This window comes from Calonectris borealis, chromosome 20 (genome assembly GCF_964195595.1).
Source record: "Calonectris borealis chromosome 20, bCalBor7.hap1.2, whole genome shotgun sequence".
Lineage (NCBI taxonomy): Eukaryota > Metazoa > Chordata > Aves > Procellariiformes > Procellariidae > Calonectris > Calonectris borealis.
The window spans coordinates 12,216,383-12,242,987 of record NC_134331.1 but is presented as its reverse complement, the minus strand read 5'-3'; the positions used below and the strand labels follow the sequence as shown (position 1 = coordinate 12,242,987).

Below are 26,605 nucleotides of genomic sequence, written 5' to 3'. Positions count from 1 at the left end.
CCTTGGAGGTTACTGTAAACGTGTAGTACCTAAAATCAAAATCAGACGCTGTGGCTTCAGAGAAATTGAGTAAAAGGATGTCACAAAATAATGATTTGCGTTACCAGCAAACAGGTTCTTGTGGAATATTTCTCTGAGATGTGAGTTTTATTCTAGTATTCTAGCTTTGGAAGCAAATGAGCTTTCTGGTAATTTTAAGTCATTCTGAAAAGCAAAATCAGTGTGTATGACTGCCCTTATACACTTTGCAAAGTACAATTCTCTTAAAGCAGGAAAAGTGCAATTTTTTTGTTATTCTTTTGTTTCATTGACTTTCTAGTTTTCTTTAGAAGTGGAACAGCTGAAGTGTGCTGCACAATCTTTGCTGTGGTTGGTGATAAAACAATGAACTAGGCTTAGGAGTCTTCAACTCAATATTTGGTTTTGCCTGTTGTACCATAATGCTACCATCTAGGTATTTTGAGAAATCTGTTACTTTTGGGGGTACCTAAGTACTTTGAAAAAAAGGTATTGTGGTAGGTTTCTATGTAACTTAGCAACATTTAAGTAGTTAAAATGCTCCAACAACTTTGATTTGCAACCTTGGAGGAGAAGCAAATAGGGTAAAGACTTGGATTTCAAAGTTTCATGGTTTCTCATCAGGAACTAATAAAACTGAATATACAACTTAGAGGGGGGGAAAAAAAGCGAGGGGAAATAGTTCAGTGGTTCTTGTGACAGCGGAGCATGTGAGCATGGTTAAAGCAAATTTTGTTATCAATAAGCTATTCTTTAAGGGATCTTTGATAAAATGCTGTCTAGCTTTCCCTGATACCATTCCCGACGATCTCTGTGTTACGAGCTGGGATATTATTCCTTTAGACCTACAGGTATTAAGCAATGTGTCCATAACTGGTGTGTGTAGTTCTGGATAGAATTAGGTTAACAGCAGAGAAAGGGTGCAAGAAGACTAGGAGGAAGAGGGTAGGTATTTTTGGTGACCTGACCCAACTAGGTCTGTGATAAGTAGAAGCCAGCGTGATTCTTCCCTGGCTCTATAGTTACTGCCCTGGAGAGGTTAATCATCACAGAGCAACTCAGCCTGATTCCACTTCATGAGGTACTGAATGAAGCAAACACCCTACTGTGACTTCAGTTCCAGGTGAGATAGGGCTCCTGCATGCTGCAGGTTTAGAAATGCTTCCATGTAGCAAAAGTCTTGTGGAGTTTTTTATTTCTTAGTCAGAGGGGTACAGTCTAAGTTAGTTTACAACCAGAAAGTTTGCTGATTGATTCTGTTTTGACACAAGATTCAAATTTGTCAGTGTTGGTAGAGCACACAACAATTTAGCTTATATGTCGGCATCTTGAGGAGTTTGCAGTGAAATAGTAAGTTTTCATGGTATGAAGAATGCTATCAGTCTCGAGGTGGTTCCTGTAGAAGTTCAGAAGTTTTACTTACTGAACCATTCCTTACTGCCTAGGAAAATGGTTGCTTAATCAGTGGATACACCCTCTGTAGTTCTTTACCTGGATGTAATGTGTTGAAAGAGACACCCTTTCTCTGAATTGGAAGGAGCTAAAACATATTCTCCATCTGAAGTAACAATGCTGATACTAAATAGGTGGAGACAAAAGTCGACCTTGCTTACTTCCTGGTTCCTGCCTGCTTCACCTTTGCAATTCAACGTGTCCTGAATCTGAGAGCTTGCTTTTATGGCCTCAGAAAGAGAAGCCATTGTAACTTACACTTCATATAAATGAAAACTTTGAAAAATTTGAAGATTTTTTTTTTTTAAGCATAAAGCATGAGAGATGCACATACTTCTAATAAGACAAACTTTCATATTGGAGAAGTAAGTTTTAAGTGTTTTGACAGAGTAGAAACTGCTAGCTTTTCGTCTGAAGTCTGTCTCTCTCATCGGCCATGACCTCTGTACTCTTGAACTTGGTTTCAGGAATTTTGCTGTCTCACTGACATGCACTGCAGCACCATGACCTTTGGTGACATGGCATCAAATTGGCACACTTGCAGCCAAGTAATAAATAGCAAGCTCCAAGAAGGAGCTAGAATTGAAATTGTTTAGCTGTGATTTTCCCTATGTACAGTATGCATTCTTACATATTTAATTGTATGTTGTCTTGTTTGGCTATAAATCGTACTGAGCTATTTCTCATGTGTGCATTTTTCTCCCTAATCGGTGCTTCATTAGGCTTTTGAAGAGTACATTCATTTCACCAGTATTAGGGCTTGCAGGTAGTCTCTTGGATAAGCCATAAATATTCTGTTTATCTTTCTTGGTTCAGTCAGATTCCAGGCCTTGTTTTTTTGGATTGTTGGCATTATGCTTCGCAGAGTAAGACCTCCACAGCAGCTGACAACTTCCCACTGCTTGCAATATATACTTCTTCAATTATTCAGATTTAGATCTAGAGATATTTTCTACTATTTTTGCATGGCTGTATCCTAATGTGGAAGGGATGAGTGAGCTGTAAACAAACAAAACTGTATCATATTCAGAACCTGTACTTCCACATAGCCTTATTGCTTAAATATCATATGATTGCCCCTTTTGTAAGTGAGCGTAGTGTCTTTCAGTTGGCTGTTTTCCATTTGTACTTAATTATGGCTTGTGGCGGCTATGCTGCCTCCTCCGTTCCAAAACACAGCCTTGCTGCGTAATACTGTATTAAGTCAGTCATAGCCAATCAAAATTCTGAATATCTGAATTTTACTGCTTATATAAAAACGGCAGATTTTTACGTGGCAATTGCATATTTAGAAGATAATTTATCTTCTAAAAACAGAATTTTTTGAGCAGTGATGTCAGAAGTGTGATACTTCTGTAGGATTCAATGTTTCAGGCTTTGCTGGGAACCAGTGTTCTTTTTAAAAACAAACAAACTAACCCCAATTTTTTAGTTCATTTATAAATAAGTTGTAAAATATATGTGTAAGTAGAAACAAATAGAAGTAATTGAACTCCTATGTATTCTACATGTGATGCATTTCTTGGTGCCTAAATCTCTAATTTTATACTTCATAAAACTTGCAGCAGATACTTGGTCCTTCACATAAACTGAAAACATGTTTACATTTATCTAAACCTTCTTTTAGAGAAATCATTTCTTGTGTACATACATAGGCATGCATTCACCAAATATATATTTGAATATGACTTGAAGGTATTAAGATAGCTATTGCATAGTTTATTACCTGCTGCTATGTACTTTGACTGTTTCTCATTGACTCATAAGTGAAGCTAGGTATTTTGCTGTTTATATATCCGATATCCTTTATATCTTTAGTACAAGTGATTTTACTATAAATTAGAAATTAAATTGTATTTTTTCAGTGCTTGGAGAGTAGTAGTAGATTTGTTTTCAATAATGTTGCCTATTTGGAAAGTATGTTACATTTTAAAATAATATTTTCTTTTTTTTTTTTCCCCTCTTCCCTATGATGTTTGTAGGGCACTTTTCCACATGGCATAGACATTCTAACTGCAGCTGATTATTTTGCTGTTGGTAACAGAGTTAACTGTTATCTGACTATAAGGTAAGTTTCCAAGCATTAGTCTTCCTAAACATGAGGGACCTCTTTTACATAATGAAATATTTGTCTGAATGTGTCACCTTACTGAACATTATGTTTATTACTGTTGTTTCTGAATAAATTAAAATTTGATTTTTCTTATTTCTGCATCAAACTGCTTATTGTGCATAAGACACGGTGAAAACGTGACCATGATTTTCTTGTCTACATGGAGGAAGCCGCCAAGAGGCAATATTTGCAGCTGTCGCAAAACTGTCTAAGCTGGTCAAGATTAGAGAAGACTAGGGGATTTTGAAGAGTTGTGGTCAAAGGAGAGGCTGTTATGATGGCAGATAGATTCTGATGTGGGTAAAAAAATAAACTAATAACCATTTAAAAAAATAATTTGCACAAGTTGTTGAATTTGTGGTTTGGGCACAGAAGTTTAACTTGAATGCTTATATTTTTAATAGATAGCCCAATGAAAATCTAACTATAGTATGCAGTAGTGTTTGAAAAAACAAACTGATCACTGCACTACAGAGTCTGCGAAGAATGTAATGGGAAATACCAAAACTGGTGTGGTGCTGTTATAAATCAGTGGCTTGTCTTGGAATACTGTGTTCTGTTCTGGTCAGCTATCTGCAAATACAATAATGCTGAAGTCAGGGGAATTCAGAGGCAAGCTGGGTGCACAGGATGACTAAAAGGAACATAAGATTGCACTTCCTCATGAGAAGATGAAAAAGACTGAGGGCTGCGTTCTAGCTTTAGTTGTCTAAGACAGACAGTCTAGCCTAGGTGTCTAGCCTCTCTCCATAGCCAATGCAAAGAGACAGGCACCTACAGAAGATGAATCAGACCATTTTAAGATAGGTCAGATAAATTGCCCTATGGAGTTGCATGTTGCTCAGAAGCCAACAGGTTAGAAAGGCTTGAAGAGATTATATTCTTGGGGAACAGAAACAGCAAACAGTGGTTTATGCTCCGTTGCCAGCTTTGTGACTTCCAATGAGCAATTTTTTAAGATACTTTGCACTGGAACCCTCCGTCCTCTCGACTATTTTTTTTTTGTTTTGTTAATCTGTCCACCTTCATATTGTCCCTTTTGTGCATAATCATTTCAGTCTGTACATATCTTCACCTTTTACCTACTGTCGTTCCTTCTGGGGTCCACACCCTCCTCCTACACTCTTCCCCAGAGCCTCTCTTCCCCAGAGCTCCCGCCTACTGAGCTGAGATGGGGAAATGCAGTGGCTTGGTATTCGATGCTGCTCTAGATCTGTATAGCATCAATGTGATTTTTGAAACTCTGGCTTTTTATACTAGTAGAAAATTGAAAATACTCAAAACTGACAAAGCAGTTTTCGTTTTTCTCTTTTATAATTTTGGCTTGGAGACTAATTATGTTCTCCTTACTGTTTGAGAGCTGAATTGTTAATTTACTTTTTTTTTTCCCAAATGCTCATTTATTACTCCTTTCATTGTGATTTCCAGGGTATTTGTAGGAGTGTTACTTATCTAACTGAAAATATTTTTACTGTTGATTCTTTCTTCCACTCTTACACCTTTCTTTAAATTGTGCAACAGAAGGAATGAATTTGTAAATTCTTTATAAATAACCTTATGCAGTTAGTAACGTAATTCCTTGAAACCGTGTTCAGTGTTATTAATCAAACTCTTCTTTGTAAAATATTTGTCATTTCATTCATTATATTACTTTTAAAAATCTTCACCACTTTGCTCTTCAAGCAGGATGTAATTATTTGGGTCAATACTTAATTATTTCCTTATTTTTGTCTGAGTAACATCCAAGGAAAAGTACATAAGCATATATTTGGCTGCACAGAAAACATGTATCATTATGATGTGGTAAAAAATGGACCTTTCTGATCGGTGTGCCTTAAGGTGGTGTAATTGTTTATGTAGCTGGAAAAAGCTGCTTGAGGTTCATGTTCCAGATCTAGAATCTTTAGCTGTCCTTCCCCTACCCAGATAAAACAATCCTGGGACACTTTGTATGCCAGCATAATGCCGCTATGTGGAAGGAAGCTGTGCAGGTGTGAAGGTTGGTACTACTAGATTCCTTTGATCAATAAAAGCCCGAAAAAGAGGTGTCAGTTTCTACTGACTGAATTTGGTTTTGATTAATAAATGATATATTCTTGTAGAGAGGCAGTATCATATATATTTTTGTGTATACATAGGTATATGATACGTCTGTGTGTGTATAAATAGTTTCTTATATCCTTTCAAATCTAAATATTTTCATGCAAGTTTGTCATGATGGGTGCCCTTTTGAAACTTTGTGCTGATGTTCTTTGGACGATTCAGCTCAAGTATCATAATCCATTTCTGAGGATGGAAGGTAGAGGAAACCCATTTTGTATAAACTGGAGTAAAGAGATTATGTGATTCCAGGAGTTCTGGGCCTGGTAAAAGCAGAGTTAAGGAAGAAGCTTCTTAATCTAAGTATCCAAAGCTTCTTGCATTAAATACTCAGTAGGGTACAAAAGCTGAGGACTGTAGTTAAAGATAGTTATAAACTAAAACTGAAAGTGGGATTAGGCTACAGACATGGCCCAAGAGTTCAACTTTCATGAGCTGGGCAAGGAAGTTTAGGTTAAAATGGTTGGAAAGAATGGTGAGTGCTAAAACTAGGACCCAAAAAGCAACTACGAAGAAGAGAGGAGAACTCACATATGGCAGGAGAAGTGTGTCTATTATTGCATGGTTTTCCAGAACAGGGAAAAGAACCAAAGAATAAGGGATTTTATCATTTCTCTGCTAGCATCAACAATCAGGTAAACCAACTGTCTAATCCCCCTCTAGGGCTCATAGCAGTAGTAGATAGTCCTTCTATATCCTGTTTTGGCCAAAGTGACTGAGGTCTGTGCTGTGGATTTAAGGGTTCCTACTCTTCTGATGAATTACAGAGATACCAGTATGGTAACATGCAACAGTATTTGGGTTTTGTCTTTGTTTTGCTTCTAATTACACACACGTATATTAATGGAACACTATTATGGTTGCAAAGGTAATCACTCAAAAGATATGAAAAGGTGAAATTAAGGTAATCCGTGTGTCCTTAATTTCGTCCCTTTGTGCATGCCGTTTTGACACAAACACATTCTACTGATTGTTTAGCTTTCCAAGATTATTTAACTGTCAGATGTACTGAAAAAACATGTCACTTAACTTCTGTTGACCTTAGCTTTCAATAGTTGATGCTTCTGAAGATTGGAAGGCAAGTGTGGCTGTGAAGTTAGGTAATTATGGAGGCTGCCTAGATAATTTATTCTGGTGTTCCCTTACATCTTAGGTTTTGACTTCGCAGCTTTAACATTTTTTGTCAGAATTGACTTTTTGTGTATGATTGATTTTTAAAAAGGTGAAAACCCATATTCAATTTTGGACCATTGTATTTATGAAGATGTAGCACATTTCTGTAACTTAATTTTACTATGTACTGTGGATTACATCATTAATACGTTTCTCCAATCTGAAATAATTGTATAAGTTAATATAGACATATAAATTTTCTAGAATGTAACAATGGGAGTTTAATGTTTATTTTTGCTTTTTGTTGCTGTCAAGCTTTTTGTATGTATATGAGTTTTTGTAAAGAATCTGAAAGTTTTACAAAAGTGATTTACATTTTTTTCAATAATTTTAAAATATTTCCCATTGTATTATTTCATTCAGCTGCATTTTATTTAGGAGAAGGCATGTTTAAGTAATTTTTTTGGTTGCTTTAAAACTAGAGGATTTAAATCTATGGAGTAGCTTTGTTAAAATGCACACAGATGTTGATTCTGTACTGTCTCTATATGGACATTTCTTTTTCAGTGTGTATATTGCTGGCTTTCCTGAGTATACACAGCCGATGATTGATCATTTAGTTAACATGAAGATTAACCACTGGGATAGGTAAGTTCATAAAGTCTAATTATTAATATCCAGGAATTGACTGTTCTGCCTATCATGCTTTCCTAGATTACTTTTTGTAAATTTTTCTTGTACTAGAGTTTGCAATAGAATTTTACTGAAGGAAACTGGGCAAGTAGTAGCTGATGTCATCTATACCTCCCTAGCGTATTGTCACTTAAAACATGTTTATGAATTTTGTCTTTTTGCCATGACCTCAATCTGTTAATAGATTAATAAAACACATTTATATGGTATATAGTGTATGTGAGGGGTAAACACCATCACCATACAATTATCATAATTAAAGTCGATTTCATGCATAGAGATGGTGCTTAGTCATATTCAGTGTTCGTGAAGATTAAAATGTGTACATATAACACAAATGAGATTATATCAGTGCTGATAATAGTTTGTATCATGAGAAATAATAATAGTTTACTGTAGTGTCCCTGCCAATGCATAGAATGAGCCCTCAGGTTCTACCATCCACACTTATGTTTTTCTTTGTCTCTTTCAGCAATAAGTTCTATTCATATAGCTAAAAGCTAGCTGTAGGCTGTCTGTTTGGTCCACTGTTTTGTTTTGTTGGCTTTTTTTGAGGGGGGGAAGCATAGGATGGACAGAGAATACTGTAATTTTTAATATCGCTGGCGTCTTTATTTTGGTTGGGGACAGGAGTCCCTTCCTATCATTTTTTTAAATACATTACTTCTAATAAATTGCTAACCCCAAAAAATCCAAAAATGTTTTTTTACATCTTCAGTGTTATTCGAGAACTTGCAACCAAAGCTCTGCATAACCTTACTCCACGGGCTCCTGAATACATGGCAAATGTGGGTAGGTAACAAATAAGTTCTGCATAGCATGCCATATCAAGTGTTCTAGCTTATGTAGCAAAAATGTATTAAGAAGATTTAAACGTGCACTATGACGTAATAGAAATTAAGATTTCCTCTGCAACTTAATACAGTGTAGTGACACTAATAGCTTTACCACTTTTCAGATTTTATGCAAAAATTACAAAATACTGCCAGATCTTCCTTTTTATCTGGGGACTGGACTTTAGTTATCTGGCTACAATGGACCCTGCCAGTTCTGAGATGAATAAATGGGTGTATTTCTGTTGCAACAATTCAGGCAGCTAGCCCTAAAATTCCTAGCCTTTGCTTTGTTGATATGGCTTTGATGTCGTAAAGGGTGGGGGGATCTGTTTTGTCTTGTCCAGTCTGACATCTTCAGAAGAATTCCTTTTTGACTGTTGTGTGTGTAATCAAATGTTTCTTAGCATGAATTCAGGATCCTTTGCTCGGCCCACTCAAGATTCTGAGGATGTACTGGCTGCTTTTTAATATGGCTGAGAGACAGCAGCTGACATCCAGGTGAATCTGTAGTTATGGATCTTACCTAGGCTCCCTATAGTGGACTAAGAAGGTGGCAGTTTACATGGAAGTAAAATTCCATGGAAGTACAAGCCTCTCTTCCCTTATTGCTCAGCCAACTCAATGCCTAATAGCAAGTATGTTATTTTATTTACTCCAAACAGGGAGGTAGTTGTGAGTACAAAATTTCTTGGTGTGGTTTAGTATGCTTTGTTAGAATTTACTTCTATTTTTAAAACTTGGTTTTCATATAATGGCCAGGTTGTATTGGCCTGACTTTCCAGAAATGGTTTTCCCATGTTATTTCTAGGCAGACATGATTACATTTAGAACTGTGATCTGTTGCTATGCTTTGTTTAAAAAAAAAAAATAAAAATTATTTAATCTCTTTCAGTTTTGCCAAGACTTCTACCTTTATCAGTGGGCACAGATCTGCACACACGCCATGGGGCAATTCTTGCCTGTGCTGAGATCACCCATGCACTGTGTAAACTAGCAAAGGAGAATAATAGGTATAAATGCAAGATTATCTTGACTATAAATTTTCCTTTCATGTCTGGTCTATTGAAAGCTTCCCGAGTATAATTATGGAAATCTCCATCTTACTGAACTTCTTTTCCATTGAATTTTTATTTGTTTTGATCAGTCATGCCAAGCCTTCACATTTTATTCGGTAATGTTATAAACTTAAGTCTAAATTCATCATCAGGAAAGTGAGATCATTTGCTGCCTTACATGGAGAGTTCGAAGTTATCATTTAAATATAGGTTAAACCCCCTTTCCTCATAAGCATGCTGTCTTCCTGGTGAGGGGACAGTCTTTCGTCTTCATTGTTAGAGAAATACCTCCTCACGTGGCTTGTTGAGTTGGACTGATTTAATTGTTCCTGCTGAATGCTGGTCCCAGTATATATATATGGGTGTATGTGTATGTACACACACATGTATTACATATCGGTGATGTAGCCAGAATAATTGACAAAATTCTTTGGAGATGTCTTTGCTTTAATGTGATTAAAGAAATGAGTCATTTAGCTTTTCTTTCTTTCACAAGAATCACATGTGAAAAATGGTTGAAAATCTTTATTGCCAAAACTAGAATTTGGAAGTTACGTTAGCAGTAGAATTTTATACTAGTGACTTAAATTGGGATGAGCGGCTGTTTAAGATCAAGGCAGTGCAAAATAAGACTCCAGAGTGCCAAAATTCACTGAAAATAAAGACAGTTCTGGAGGAGTCATAGATATATGTACACTGAAGGAATTTATTTTAAAAAAACAGACAGACTTTCTGGGTAATTTTCATCCTAAAAGTTGGATAATTACTCTCCAGTTAACCTTTTTTATTTTACTTCTGAGAATATTCTGTATGCAGCCATACAAAGATATCTAAAGTGGTGACATCTAACAAATTTAATGTTGTCGTTGTTTGTACAAGCTGAACATATTGAGATGAATTCAAATAATAGATATCAAAAGTGTGCACTGATTTTTTACAGCTTTAATTGTTGACAAATAGGAATTGTATTTGCCAGCAGTGTCTATCAAAAGAATTTGTGTTAATCTTAAGAGTTCTCTTTTCAAGTAAGTTGAAAAGTTAGAGAAAAAGATGCAGAGCATTTTTAGTAGTAGGAAATACTTGAAATTGATGGAAAAATCACAGAAGTGTTGGAGTCCAAAAATACAGCTGAGCTGAGAAAGTTTATTGGTGTATTACTGATTATAATGTTATTAGTAAGTTACACTAATTTTTTATAGTCCTTTAAGAATGATTTTGCTATATAATAAGGAACAAACTTATGTTATTATGTTTGCTGAACTATTTAAAATTAAATATTGCATATTTCTGTTGAGCATAATTTGGAAATCAAATGATTGTTTTTCTGTTTGAAAGTACAATGAAGTCATGGAAGAAAAATTATTTATAGCATGATTAGTCTTAAAAATTTTGTATACCTTTACAGATCTATAACATATTATTTCAATGAAAAATCATTGGAGGGACTTAAGCAGATCCATCAAGAGGTTTGTAGCAAGTATAAATGTATCTTTTAACCTGGTATGTTGTATTATTTTTAAACAAACATTTACAATTAAGACACCTTCCTCTTCCCCTTGTCAAAATAAACAATCTCACAAATACGAATTTGGACACACACTCCAGACTGTCTGATAGTTAGATGTCCTTGACTATGTGTTTTACTCCAGTATAATTCTGTATTTGGTCCCTTTCTGTTCTGCCAGCATCTTAGCTAAGCTGCTTTCTCTGATGCTGTCAGTTACACTGCTGAAATACTGCATGGGGTTTTGCTTTGTTTTTCTTTCCCATTCTATTTCTTCTCCCTTTCTGTATATACTGACTGGCCTTGCAGATAGATGTATGGCTGTTGCCTTAATGTGACCATGCTCAAGAGAGATCTCCTAGTGAGTCCATTCTCTGTCCTTTCTATTCTTTTTTTTTTTTAACTTTATTGGGATTTCATTGCTAAATCCTTGCATCCATAATTTACCTGTTTATAGACCTTGAAAGTTGTATTTTGTATTTCAACTGATGCATTGTCTTTATCTCTGCTTACAACAAATGAAGTCTTGTCCTGCTCATAGCAATTTAAAGTGGTTCTATGGAGATAATTTTGCCTAACTTGTCCCTTTGATTTTAAGTCATCCCTTGTTGCTTTCTCCTTTTGGCTCCTATTTCTTCACCTTGTGGAACAGACAATACTTCAGCATTCAGGCTTCTCCTCGTTTTCTGCAGTATCTGTAGTACCTTTAGTACCAGTTCCGATATGCTAAAGCTGTCAGGCTTCACCATTTACCCTTTATGCTTAATTCTGTGCATAAGTGAAAGCTGCTGCTACAGGTTGAAAAAGCATCTTTGTCCTTATTTAACTTTCTCATGTTGAAATGCCTGAAAGCTTGATCAGCAGTATCTGTACTGTTATAATGGCCTTAATTTGTTACGATACATTCCAGTTTCTGCTGTTGTCTGTTTTTATAATTAATGTGCAAAGTTGGTGTAAACGCTTTCTTTTTAAAAATCTGTTTTTTCAGGTTTTTACTACATAGAAATGAAAAACACTTGTATCAAACAAAATTGCTAATATTAATGTTTGTTGCTTCCCCCCCACCCCCAGCTTTGCAGTCGTCAATTGTACAGGTAAGAAAATGGACGCAAAAAAATTATTTTTTGTATTGGAAAGTATCAATTAGAAGTAATGAAACCAGTAGGATCCTGGGGGCTTTTTGGTTTGTACAAGTTAGTTACACCTACCATAGACTGCCAGTCTCTCACAGTTCATCAGAATGCAAGCACGTGCATTCTTTTGGCTTTGTCTGCCTATTACAGAGGCTGATGTCGTTTTATAATGGTTGTGGTGTTTAAAGAGTGCGACTCACAGGCATGTTAGGTTAATGGGAAAGTGGTAAGTACTGGTCTCAATATTGTGATAGAGACAGTTAAAGAAAGGAAAGAATGTGAAACAGAATATGCTCACTAATCCATGGCTTCAGCCATGTGTAAGTGGATTTCTTTCCCATTATTCACCTGTACTGTAGTACTTGTATGGTTCAAATAGGCCTATAGAAATGACCTTTAACTAATAAGTTAATGAGTCCAAAATTTATTTATTTATTTATTTTTTAAAGTAGCTTCTATCTAAATTCTTGACTTACTTTCTTCATCCTGTGTAATGAGTAGGCCAGGAGTATTACAAAAGGTTCAATGCAATTTTTCAACTCTTGTGCCAAAGAAAATGTAAATGAGTTTTCACTGAGTTGTTTTTCATTTCCTATTTATTGAAGCTTCCAGGAAATAAAGGGAGTTTGCCTAAGTAACTGTTAAGTAAATGTGAATTAAAACTGGTATGTGACTTCAGAGTTTGTTCCTAAATTTAAGGAAATCAAAACATAATTAATGACTTGTATTCCCTGATGATTGTATATGCGACTGAGGGTTTTCTTCTGTTTTAATTGACAAATTCTTTGAGCTTTTGGGCAGTTTAGTTCACTTCTTTGCACATGACATACCTTAAACCAGTAAACCTTAAGTAGTTTTTTGTGTAATTAGTAATTATAATTTAAAGAATTTTTATGTAAGTTTTTGTATCGTGAAACTGTCTGAAAAAATGTTAAAATTTACTTCTTGAGGGTCGTACATACTGATGTGAAATTTCCACTCCAAAGTTAGCTTGTACTGGCGGATGGTTTTAATGCTGATACTGTATGTTAGTGCCTTTGTGGGTGGCTGTCTTGGCTCCCATAAATTCCTTAATGTCAGGGTGGAGCTTGGGTGTAATTTGTTTTTGTCATAATGTGCACTTCTTGCACTTAATGGTATTTATAAGATGCCTACAGAAATGTTTTTGTTCTAGATAAGACTTCTAATTCAGCTCCAAGCAAAATCGATTCACTGCTGTTTAATACTTGGGCTGAGACAGAGATGTCTACTATAATCCGTATTTTAAAATATCGGTATACATAAAATATTTTAAAATAGAACAAAAAAAAAAAACTAGGTTATAAAAACAAAACAGCAATCTGAGTATTGCTGGGCAAGCATTTAGTGAAACAAGCCAAACTTGTTTCATGATGAGTAATTATTGCACATAATATTCCAAAGATTTCCATTTGAGAAATTGCTACCGGGAATTTTCGGTGTAACAACATCTTGTAGGAATGTTGAAAACCTATGTGTTTTATTTGTGTTTCTAGTTTTTAAACTGCATTAACAAAAAGCATCAGGCCACATGTCTCAACTGTTTATTACATATTTTGCTTTCACTTCTGGCAACAAAATAGCTGTCTTTTTGTGGACCAAATGGATTTTAATGCTTTGATCAAGCTGTTTTCAGAAATTGTGTTCGCCTGTCAGAAAGGGAAAAGGAAGTAAAGTGTAAAAATGCTGGGAGTTGTTTTTTTTTTTTTAATTAAAGTCGTAATATATAAATTTTAAGCTGGAAAATGGGTCGTGAGTTTCTTGATTGTCTAATGCTTAGGATTCCATTGAATCAATAAGTACCTCAAGTCAAAAAAGATAAAGCCAAAGTGCTGTAATGGAGCCCTGCATTTAACCATCTTACTTCGTGTAATGTCTTTAACCTGATTTTGAAAATAGGCATGAATTATCCTTCAGACAGGACGCAGTCCAAGTTTTGAGTTATACTGCACAGTCTCTCAATCTTGAGTGTACTTGAAGCAATCAAATTTGTTTATGCTAATTGTAGAAAATCCTGTCCTCTACTGTATTAACATTTTTTTTAAAAATGCAAGTATCTTTCTGTTTTCCTGTATAAGTCCTTTTCTGGGTTTACCATAGTATGCTGAAAAAGGAGAATGCAAGTCCAGGCACATCAGTATGTACTTCCTTCCATTAGTCTTGATTCTGACACATTTGATGCACTAGTTTGTCTTGAGGAGCTGGTTGGTTTAAGCATTTGCATGTGCACTTCCAGTTGAGTATTGCGCAGTGAGCCTGATTTTCCGTATTAAACGGGCACTAGTTATAGCAAGTCATATGCAAACCATGCCACTTAAACAGAGTATTTGTCCGTTTTGTGCTATAAGGTTATAGAGTTATAAAAATGGAGCTACATTTTATTTGCTTTAAACATTACTTTCATATATAAAAACCTAAGACAGAAACTTGTGGCATCTGTTGCCTTAAGCTGTCTTAGTTGGGATAGGAAGTCAGTCTGCCAGTTTAAACACGGTGTTAATGGTTAGCCTGATTTATATTATGCTTCCACTGAACCAGCATGGTTAGTATCTTTTTTTTGTAGCAGATTCGTTTCTGTAGTGCATCTAAGACCTTGTACGAGTTCTCAGTATGAAAAGTCCTCAAGGAGAAAGTATTTTTAATAGTAGTTCTGTTAAGATTCTTTAAAAAAGATATAAGGTTCTTGACTGAATATTCAGCTGAACAGATGTTCAGAATTTTTTTTGCACCTCCTTTCTTGTAGCCAGTTCTGAGTCTGGTAATGTAGGTCTTAACACAGAGTTGGGTAACAAGGTAATTTAGGGACGGATATGGAAGTGCTGCAGATAGATATGCTGGGCTTCTGCCAGGTAGTTGCACTGCACGCCTGTATTTCAGCAAATGTTCTATTTATTGGGCCTTCAGGGTTCCCATCAGAGCTGGGTATGACAGGATGCACAGTGTTTGTTAGCAACTCCCACACTGGATGATTCAGTTAGTGCAAAGTGCTGCATGCCGAGTTTTGCTCTGATCTCATTCTTGTAACATATGAAGGGACTGGCTGCGTGTATTACAGAGTCAGCTATGTGAGATGAGCAATTTTAGGTTTTTAGAGTAGTAGCCAGTGTAAGTTGGACTATCATCTTCAGAGTTTCAACTTTTCCAAAAGAGTAAGGTTGCCCGTAGGTGTTGACAGGTGCTAGGCAAAAGAGAAACTTGTCTCATTTCAAAGACCTTTAAGGTTGCAACTCATCTTGATGGTTTCAGGGCAAATGTTTCTTGGCAGTCATCTGCGTAAAAGAGTTTTTTAGGCATATTAACTTAATCAGCAAATAATTCCAGCCTTGCAACAAAGCTCATCTTAACAATTCTTCCAAGTTTAAATTATTTTTTGCGTCCAGTAGTATGATGGTTCTAGGAGATCATGCTATACTATGTTCTGAAGAGTTATAAGGTGAAATTCTTTTGTTACTAACTGAAGTCACTGGGAAAACTCTTATTTCCATAGAGCCAGGATTTCACCTGTAGTCTTCTGGTGTTACAATACAATACAAAACGTGTACGGTCAGCACATGAATTTACAGCAACCTAAAAATTAGGTGTTTGTCAGCTTAGTATAGTTTATTCTCTGCATCTTCAAGGGATGACCATAAGAGCTTTATTAAATACACAGGCGTTTTCATCTATGCTCAAAGGTATCTCTTTCCTTCTCTGTGTACCTTGTGATAAAGCCATTTTGCGCTTCCAAAGCCCACTAAATGTACAACCTGGACCTTTTAAAATATCCTAATTCTATTTGGGACAAAGAGTTCCCATGGAAAATAATTGGTTACTATTCATATGGAGATGAAAATACTTATTCAGCAGGTGTTCTTAGCTTCCTGGAAATTGAGTATCTGGAGTTGAATCTCTTCAGCTATTCCAGTAGTTTTAACTTCAGATTCAGATGTTTATGAAAACATAGATGCTATTCAATTCTGAATAGCTTCAGTTACTGTTATTTTTATAATCTTAAATATGAATTCTGAACTTCTCACAAAAAAGCAAGTTTTAAATAATTAAAAAAAAAAATCCACAAAAGTACCTTGAACTTCTGTATGCACTGAAAACAGCACTGTCATTGGTTCTGATTCAGGCCTACATAATTTTAAAATAGATACCAGCATTCTTAGGTCAGTAATCTTAATTCATCAGTAATCTTAATTCATCCCTTAATTCAAGGGATTATACATTTTGATTATATTTTCCACAAATAAATTGTGATTCATCCTAAGATCTTTCTAGGAGAGAAGCATTGCTGTGGAACTGCACATAGGAAGGAATGCTTAGGAGCTCATGGAACCTGGGCACTGCATCAGTCAATTTACAAATTGAATTAATAATTAAACCTTGAAACAGGTACATCTAATAATGTGATGCAATTTGTGGATGTGTCTTTGGAAGAAAAAAGAGAGAATACTGACTGTACAGCAAAATTCAGAATCTCTGAATTAGGTAGATCCGTATCTTTTTAATTTAGTGAAATACTGTAGAGCGAGATAAAGTTAATAGAAAGATGCGCATCAAGTTTGACAAACTAAACACTGACTGAGGAAAGATCTAGGGTTATGATAGAATTCTCAGTTCTTGAAATATGTTTGGGCTGTGCAAAGGGGAAAAAATTTTGGATATATTGATGGACATACTGTTGGTGGACATGTGATGTCTAGGTAAGAAATAACTTGAAAAGTTTTGCAGAGAAGAACACATGGTATCGCAGTGCCTTCAAAGATAGATTTGATTATAGTTTCTGCGTTACATGGAAATCTTACTATGCAAATCACTGTCACCATTCTTCATTCTTGCACAGGGACAACAATCCTCAGTGAAGCTCTAAACTCTGAAATTAAATTGAGTTGATGTAATGCCAAAGGAAGGGATAGCTGTCAAATTATTAACATAAGAGTAGCTTTAAGTGGCCTGACTTCCTTATTGGCAGTGTGAAGAAGTGGAGAAGAGCAGCCTTTATGACTCAGTTCTTGCTTTGTAGTTTGAACAGAAGTCCGTATCTGAATCCTTGCATCAGCAGACTCTGTTGCACACCAAACAAATTTACAAGATCATTATTTTATACTCATTTGCAGTAAGACAACAGACAAAAGGCAAGGAATGGGTGAGGACAAAATGAAGGGAAAAGAAACGTTGAAGAGGAAGCAAGCCTTGCCACATCATTCTTCTGTCTTTGCCGCGTCTCGACTCCTTGCATCACTTCTTTGTTTTCTAATTTAAATTTTTTAGAAGCTGGAGAGCAGACAACATGGCAGGAAGGTGGGGTAGATAATACAAAGACCTTATCAGCATGGGGATGTGGAATCTGTGCTTCCTTTCTACGATAATAAACTGAGCTGTGGATTATTACATTGAGCTTAATATATTGATTGTCAAAAGCAAAAGTTTCCCAATTAAAGGAAGTGCTGATCTATGGCCAATGAGAATATTGTGGAGTTGGCGTCTCTGCATTACCTGAAAAACCAATGAAAATGTTGAGCAGTCAAAAACCCAGTGCATGTTACAGGAGGCACCTACTTGTATGGAATGGAAAAACTTGTTTAAAATGTTTAGGCTTTTGAAGCTCATATAAAAGGATAAATTGGAGAACAAAGTTCTAAGAGTTCTTAGGGTTGCTAAGTTTGCCTTCTGAGCATAGCTACTAATTTTATTGTGGGGAGGGAGGAGGAGAGGAGGGAAGAAAAGGTTTTAAAAAAAAAAAAAAACCCCAAGCAAATAAACAAAAAAGCCTTTGTTGTTCCTCCCCTCCTGGGAGTTTCTGCCAGAGCATGGCCATACAAACAGGTGATTAAGGGTTTGTCACACCTCAGGGAGGAAATATTCCAGCAGAAGTGAAGGGAGACAAGAAAAAGGAGCCGAGGGAGGAAATATCCAAAGGAAGAGCAGAGGTCAAAGGTTCATAAAATGGAAAAATTAAGCCGCAGAGGGTGACGCTGAGCAGAACACCCCAAGCAGTGCTCATGGCAGCTTGGGGATATCCATGTAACCAGCAGACATTGTGCAGCGGGGTGAGGAGACATCTCTCTGCCCAGAGACATGAGAGGCCATGAATGGAAACAGGCCCTGCCATTTCCAGGAGCTTCTCCTTCTCCCCACTGTCTGCCCAGTTCAGGCTTTCTCCTAGTGCTGTCAGTGGCCAGGCTAGTGCTCAGACTGGATAACTGGGCTGGGTAAGCCTGAGGTCTGGTGAGACCATCCTTAGGTAACACACTCTTACACTTCAGGAGGGTCTGAAGTGTCTTGAGCCATTTGTTTCTCTCCCTTTTCTGATGTGTTGGAAGTTTTTACCCCATCGCTTGTGGTGATGAATGCAAAATCACCTGGGAGGGGGCTTTAGCAGGGAAGGAGAGGGTGAAGAGAGAAGGGTGAGAAACTTCACCAGGAAAGTTAGCCAGTTAACATTTTGTGAAAATGGGAACTGGTAAGTGAAGTTTATTTAATGTTCCAGAGATGAAGATTTTGTTAAAAAATTGCATGTAATTGCTTTTCAGTTGTGGAAGTCAGAGGCTCGTAGAGGCTATATGACTGAAAAGTCCTGTAGCAAGTCCCACAGGTTTGGAATGCTTCTGAAGCAAGTGAAAAGAAAAGCAGAATGAACTTGACAGTCTTTTATTATTCACATTAAAAATCAGAAAGACTGGGAACGCATTTTTGCAAGAAGAAAGTTAAATATTCAGGAAGGTTTTGTATAAATCATGCTGAAGTCAAGACAACAGTTGATTTAAAAAGAATTATTTTAGAGTTGGTCAAATGCAAAACTGCAGCTATTTTGTGATCTGCTTTCATTCTGAAACGGTTTTGAGGTTTTTTTTCTCACTAGGCAATGCACTCAGACTTCTTGTGGTAGGTTGTTCTCTGAAGGCTCTGTTTCTGCTTTGCAGGGGTTTAGGTGGAGAACTGATGAGACCAGCTGGTAAGTATCACAGCTGTGGTGTGAAAGCAGAAATGTGCGGTAATGAATTCTTCTGTTTACTTTTTTACAGTTTATTTTGCATATATTGAATGCATAAATAAAGTATGCACAGTAGTTAAAAAAATACAAAATTTGGAGGCCAATGAGAAGACAGGTACACCAGAACATTGCTTGCCAGCACAATTGTGAATAACCCTGTTTGTGTAAGAGTTGGAGATAGTTCTTGGGTTTATGTCACACATTCTCTCCTTCCGTTGTTGCACACAGTGAACTGTCGTCAGGGTTGAGCTGGCTTCCTTCATTGATTTACTCAGATTCCTCTCCAGAAGAGATGCGATCTGTCCATTAAGACAAATGTCGTCATGTAACTGATGATTTTATCGTAATACGTATGTGCGCAAAGGGGAAAAATAAAGACCATGTAACAACAGTTTGTGGAAAGAGTGGTATCACAGAAAAGATGATGGGTTGTTCACACGGATTTTGAGGATTGTTAGATACAGAACCACTGTAAAAAGGAAGGGCATTGCAGGAAAAAGTATCCGTGCAGGTAGCCTGGGTGGATAAGGAAATGATGCCAACTTGAGTTTCCTGCTCATGGGTTGAATGAAGGAAGTGCTGCATAGCAGATTCCGACTTTGAAGATGTGAAGCCATCCAAACTTAGTGGGTAAAGGAGTTTCAGTACCAAGATGGAATGGTGATAGGAGGAGTGAAGGGGGCAAAGGGATTTCTGCCGTCTTTGAATGAGTTTACAGTCTTGTGACATGATAATGCAGGCTGAAAGAATAGATAGGGTTTTTTAATATGTTTTAGCTTTTACGCAGCTGAGTATTTCATAGTATTGGAGAAGTACAAATGACAGTATTTTGGCATGATGGAGCTGTGTAGGTGGAATAAGAGAAGAACTGAAAATATTCCACAAATTGCCTGCATGTCTAATGAAGATGATGGTCTCAACCACAATAGAGCATAAAAGAAGCATAGAGAACCAAGGAGGAACCCTAAGAGACTTGGGTTTAGTCACATTGTACTTAACCTTGTCTGTGAATAAATATTAGAACAAAGAAGCTGACATACAACATTGAATGGAGTTTGAGCACAGGGAGCCTGATTGTGTGACATTACCATAGTGACGACTGAATTCAAGAGTAGATTTGGAGCCCAGTAAGTTGATTATAAATGAAGAAGATTAACTGTGTACAGAGCCCGGAGTAATATTCAAAGATTAAGTTGTGGGAGGAGAGGAAAACAAAAAGGTGGCATTATATAGTAGTTTGTTCTGTCCTCTCCCTTCTCTCCACCAACCCTCCACCAACTCTAAAGCAGTCAGATAGTGACTATGGATGTATACCGATCTGTTTTATTTGAACTTATCACCAGGAGGTGAAAGATACTGTATTCCCTAAGTGCTGAGTTTTCCTTTGAGCAATGCAGTCAATCTATTGTGTAGCAAAAGTTTGCAGTGTTTACTGTGTTAATCTCTCTTCCCCAAAACAGCCTTGAAACACTAAGAAAATACTCTTCTGAAAGTGGTTTTGTAAGCTTAGAACTCATTTAAGTTTATAGATCTAAAATAATAAGGACTTAATTATTAAAATGACATTTTCTTGTATTCTTAGTATCAAAGGAAATAAAACTGCATCCAGTTTTATAGCTCCTAGCTCTGTGCAGTGAACAGATGCCACTCCTTGAAGGTCCAAAGAATGCTAATAAGAAGTAGGAAATCTTTTCATATATATTTGAATAGCTTTTTAGTGGCTGTAGTATTATCCTTGTCCAAGTTGGTTTACTATCAACAATACTACATAGCCATTTACACACTGGGATAGAAACAGGAAGGTGGCCAATATGTACATATGCACCTTAAATGGCAGAGGGGGAAAAACACACCACCAAACAACGGATTTGCATGAATAATGGGACTAACTCATGTTGGAGAACAGTTACTGCATAGTAGCTTTTTTTGTATGTAAGAATCACAAGTGTGATTTCCTTTCAGCTTGTAATTTCACATATTTTGGAATTCTAATTGCAAATTTTCTTCAATGTAAAATTAATGCTAATGTAACTTTGATGTGGTTATATCTTCAAAATTGCTGCAATTTCGCATTTTTTTGTATTTATCCAGTTATCAAATTTATTTTCTTACAGTCTGCACTTTAATTGAAAAGTTGTCACTATCAAAAATGCCATTTAGAGGAGATCCAATAATCGGTAGGTAATATTTTAAATAACCTTCCATTATCTTAGTAGTTATTCATTCAGCTAAAGTATTAACGAATGATGTTTTTCAAAGCAGCAAGATGAGCAAGGTTGGGTGGCCTAAGAAATTAAAAAAAAAAAACCCAAGAAGATGCACAAATACTGCAGCAGATGGTGATGTTATTTGAAAATTTGTTTTGTAGCTGTTTACCAATACATTTTTTTTCCTGTCAAGTTTTCAGCATTACCAGATGCAGTGTTTGCGCTATGTACATTGTAAAACAAACCAGAATAGCTATACTAATTGAGAATCACAACCTTGTTTATTTTGGAAAACCAAGGAAATACATCAATATATATAATTGCTGGTCTTTGTAAAAAACAAAACAGAGCGTGCTGAAGTTCGGAAAGTAAGAAAAATTAATACCAGTTATGTTCCTTACTATTTCAGGTGGCTGGCAGTGGTTAATAAATGACAGTCTGAGAAGCCTCCCTCTTGTTTCAAGCACTGCACGACAGAATATAAAGGTACAATAGCTCCTCCTTCTTCGTGTCGTCACATTAAATACAGAATTAGAAACATTTTTGCTTTCCATTGGTGGATTGTTTTCCATGGAATCTAATTGGTTCTTGAATGTTTGTTTCTTAGATTTGTAAGAAGGGTTATTTTTTAAAAAGAATTTAAATTCCTCAAAATTCAAAGGGACCTTTTTGGTTAATACTTGAACAGCTATCACAAGGGTGGTTGTTCTATGTACATTTGGACAAAGTAATTGACGGGTGCTGGCATTGACAGTGGGCTGGTGGTGGGTAATCACTGATGGTTGCATGAAGCTACTTGCTGTTGGCTATATGGTTACATTGATACGACATTTTGCTTCTATTTTGGTCTACCTGTAATGTGTAAGATATGTTGATTTTGGTAGTTTCAGATAACTTTTGTGAGAATTAAAAAGAATCTCTGGATGAAGTCCTCAGGCCTGATGTACTGAGGGTGTGTTTCTTAACAGTGAGAACATTGGTGTGATCAGCCAGAGTTATTCAGGACAACGCACTTAAATTTTCTATTAAACTCTGTTACAAATCCTTTTACTGTGCTCTCAAGCTACTCTAATTCTGAATATTAAATCCATTGATGGATATGTTTCATGCTATTTTATGTACATGATCTTAACACCTCCAGTTATTTGCCTTAATTTTCCCAAGTAATACCATGACAGTTTGATCTTGCACTCTTAAAGGCTCTACCAAATTATAAAGACAATTTTTGTCTGCCCTGTTAAAGCTTATAGCCATCACAGAGACAATTTGAATAGAGCATATTGTGTTCATGTTGTTAGTTTTTAAAAATCAGGTAAAAAGCCATTGCAAGTATCTTTTAAAGTCTTCCTTGGAAGACAGAGTAGACTAGAATGTATCCAAATCACTGAAGAAAATTAAAAGATGAAATTTTAATTTTGGAATATTCTTTTGGCATTAGCAATTTATTCAAAGAGTTTGTCTTATAACTGGAACTTCTAAACCAAGCTTAGAAGAATTAATTACAGACTTTAGAGAATTTTGGCTTGTTTGGTTAACATTAATTAATGATGAGCAAAGTATGTTTAGTAAATGTCAATTCTCACTTGATTTCTGTATATATTTCAGAGAGAAATAATTTTAAGGGCAATGCTTAAGACATTGAAAAGTAATCTTTTTTTCTGACATACAGTATACTCTTCCAATAAAAACTTCATGCATTTAAGGTGAAAACCATTCTCCTTAGAAAGTGACGAATCTGAGCAACCTGATCTAGTTGAAGATATCCCTGCTTATTGCAGAGAGGTTGGACTAGATGACCTTTAAAGGTCTCTTCCAACCCAAACTATTCTATGATTCTATGATCTACAGCAATTAGATAATTCTGTATATTTTGCTACTATAACGTCTGTGGTAGGTAGAATATTATTTAGATGAATACTGGTTTTCTTTCAAGTCCTCGATTTTGCATAGAGAACAAGTCTGAGGTGTCTTTGAGGGTAGAATTAATAAGCTGTACAGGATTCCTGCATTGTCATTTAAGATTTTTTTGTACCTGGAGAACATGAGTATTAGTAAGGATCGTTGCTGTTAATATGGAGTGAACAGTGCATAGTTTTTGTATGCTCTCAAATTTATTATAATTTTGGTCAGCATTCTATTATTAGCTGAAAAGTGTAATTCAACCATGAATTTTATGAGAAAACTTGTTACATGCTGTTTGAAATAGCAGCTGTATTAGTTTTGTGTTCTATATTGGTGACCGAAACCACTCTAAAGATGAGGAGGTTCAGGCATAATGCACAACATCTGATCCTTTTCTAAACCATTTAAGATTGAGACACAAGGATTTGCGATACTGGATGTTTTGGGGTTTTTGTTTATAACTTTCAGTCCATGTTTTTTTTCTGTGTTTCCTTGCTATAGCTTTCTGGGGAAATATGGTTTGTTTCTTATCAATCTGGCATCAATATATTGAAGATGAAATAATGACTTCTGTATTTTGTAATACTGTGTCATCCTGGAGGTCTTTCAACTGAACTGAAAATACAGTCGATACATTACTATTAATGTCTTAAATACTAATTTAGCTTACTGGTACTTTTGAAGGAATGAGAGTAGAATCTGTTTTTTTCTTACATAGATTTCCTGTTCAACTATTCTTAAACCAGTATTGGGAAGAAATAAAGAGAAAGTAAATGTCAGTAGCTGAAGGGAATTATTTTTTTAAAAAAATCCACTCTCTTTTTCCTCAACCTTTTAATTCTAAGCACAGTTATCATAAAGTATGACCTTAGCAAATATATCAAGTTCACAGTTTTGCCTTTGTTACAGGAGTCTGCAGTCTCTGCACTGGCTGCGCTGTGTAATGAATATTACATCAATGAAAAGGGAGAAGCTGATCCAGCTCTACAGGGTAATGACTCATGTTTACAGTAGAGGCAGAAAATATTGGGCTGGACCTAACTTGCAATTTGGAGGTACTGGATAGAATGGGGAGGAGCATCATTAATTTTAAAGGACCTTGCAATGCTTCAGGAAAGAATGATAAAACCAACTGAAAGAGTAGGAGATGTCTCAGGGGTTTTGCTTGGTTTAGACTGGACGTGAATACAAGGTACCATAATAATGAATATTAGGAAAAAGAGATTGCTTTTCTATTCCATACTGTAAAACAAAGAAGCAAAGAATACGTGTTTGTGGCAAATCCTAAATTTTAATGAAGTGAGGCATTTTCACGTCATATTTTGATAAACTGTATGCCAGAGATAGTGGCTGACTTAAAGAAGAAGAATTGGTTAGGGATAAGAAGAGAAGGATTGTAAATGTGCGTATGAAACCTCATCTGTTTGATTTGCGTCGGTAGTACAGAAGTAGGCTTAAACTTTTGCTAGGGGCATATGAATCAACATCTTTTTTTATACTGGTTTTCTTGGACCTTTCTTTCTTTCAAGTATCAAATTGTATTGCGTCCATCAGAGACAGATTGCTGGATAGATAGATATTTTAAGAATAACAACATTTATGTCTTGTTTTTCTAAATGAGACAGTGAAATTACATATACTTAACAAAATAATGATTTATTTTCCTATTTTTTGCCATTCCTAAATCATTCCTAAATCAGATAACACAACACTTTATTTCTATTACGGTAGTTCCCAGAATGAACCTGATGCCTATCGCATGTATAGTTACATGCAGTCCATGCCCCAAAGAAGTTATAGCTGATATGTAAAAGCAGCCTATCTTGATTTTTAAATCTTTTCTATATTGCTAAATCTCTATATTTTTATAAACAAAAAAATTTAAAAAATAGCCCTTTCCTTCATGCAGGTTGGCACTGCATGCCTGATATTTTGTGGGCAGTATGGGAAGATTTGATACGGTACTGAGGCAGATTAAAAAAAAACCTCAGGAAAAGGTAATGTTTTTTAAAAACAGAAGACTTTGGGCAGGAGGAGACAATGCTGAATCAAAGAAAGCAAGCTAAAAATGAGTTGAGAGGTTAATAGGTCACAATTTATGTAAGGATGAAGTTTCAAGCTTCTGTAAAAGCGGACTGAAAAACTCGGCCAGAAACCAAAATCAAGAGGGAGAGAGGATCTCCTGGAAGAACATGCAATAGATGGCTGCAGTTGTTCTGATGCTGTACTCTTTTAGATGCCTACGAAGCGTAATTATTTTTTCCTGAATTCTAGGTTAAATTTTCATTTGGCTTGTGCTTGAAGGAATCATGGCAATGTAGCCGTGATGTTCTAGGGATTAGAGTCGTATTTGTAGATACAGGCAAAATTTTTCATTAGACTTTCTGGAATGATTTAGAGAATAGAATTGTGAGTTGGAAATTTTTCTGTTCTAAAAAATCTCTAGTCAGCTCTGTCTTGATTATGCTTTTATTTGGCCTTGTACTGCTCTAAAGCCTCTTCCACACATGGTAACAAAAGGGCCATTATACATGCAAGCATCTTTTAAAAGGAAAAAAAATTGTGATTTTCATCTCTGTGCCAGTAAAAACTATATATTTCATGACCATTAAAATCTCTATGTTGTGCGATTGAAATCCACTACTAAAAATCCTCCCCATAATGTCTGATGTATGCATGTATGTATGGAAGCTACAGTGCAGAAGACACTCAATGACAATGCAGGTGTCTTAGATGCAGGTCTAAACATGATTAAGGGGAATAGGAAAAAAAAAGGTTTTGGTAAAATTTAACCAGTGTTTCACTATGGTTTGACAGATTAAAATGAAAACACAAATCAAAGATACTTTAGATACAGATTCGGCATTCTGAATCAGTCCCTATAAGACTGCAATTTTATTGAATCTCTTCTTTTGCCTCTGTTTGTTTTCACCTTTTCTTTGTTTTATTTTTTCTGTCTTAATGTGTTCTGGTTTGGTTTTGATGACTTTCTCTTTTAATATTCTTTCAGGATGGGTTGTGTTGAATTAATATTGTAGACACTTCATAGGCCATGTTGTTTTATGAAGCTGAAGACTCTTAGAAGAATATTAACATTTGCATTACCCTCGCTAGCATAATTACTAAGTACTTATAAGTAAAGAGCTGCTCGTTTGCTAGTTGTCATGTCTTAATTTTATGTCATTTGGCTAAAATGTCAATCTTAAATTTACATCAATCAAAGGGAAGACTGTCATAGTCTTACTGTCTAAGATCATCTTGCTGTCTAAGCAAGCATTGCATCTTCCTATGGCCTCAAGAATCCATCTTATACTCCAGTGGTTTGGAAATTTTTAAATATAGATGTGCTTATATGAAGGTACTGCTAACCTCTGGACAGGGAACTAGTTCCCTGATGTGAGGAACTAGTTGAGGCCTGCTGATTGCATAGGGTTTGTTTTTTTTTTTTTAAAAAAAAAAGCCTGTCATGAGTTACGATTAAT

The 26,605-nt window shown here is 35.9% G+C and overlaps 1 protein-coding gene across 5 annotated transcripts in view; it reads left to right on the top strand.

Annotated features, from left to right (window-relative positions):
* The window catches only part of TBCD (tubulin folding cofactor D), a 135,008-nt gene that overhangs the window by 74,045 nt on the left and 34,358 nt on the right, over positions 1-26,605 (top strand). For all 5 annotated transcript variants that reach the window (XR_012676692.1, XM_075169818.1, XM_075169815.1 and 2 more), the window contains exons 18-27: positions 3,453-3,538; positions 7,364-7,444; positions 8,208-8,281; positions 9,218-9,335; positions 10,786-10,846; positions 11,956-11,978; positions 18,944-18,975; positions 21,129-21,191; positions 21,631-21,707; positions 24,033-24,114. Coding sequence is in view for 4 of the 5 variants with exons in the window: in XM_075169818.1 (XP_075025919.1) it covers positions 3,453-3,538; positions 7,364-7,444; positions 8,208-8,281; positions 9,218-9,335; positions 10,786-10,846; positions 11,956-11,978; positions 18,944-18,975; positions 21,129-21,191; positions 21,631-21,707; positions 24,033-24,114 (697 nt within the window). In the remaining variant the exon portion in view is untranslated. The remainder of the gene's footprint in view (positions 1-3,452; positions 3,539-7,363; positions 7,445-8,207; positions 8,282-9,217; positions 9,336-10,785; positions 10,847-11,955; positions 11,979-18,943; positions 18,976-21,128; positions 21,192-21,630; positions 21,708-24,032; positions 24,115-26,605) is intronic.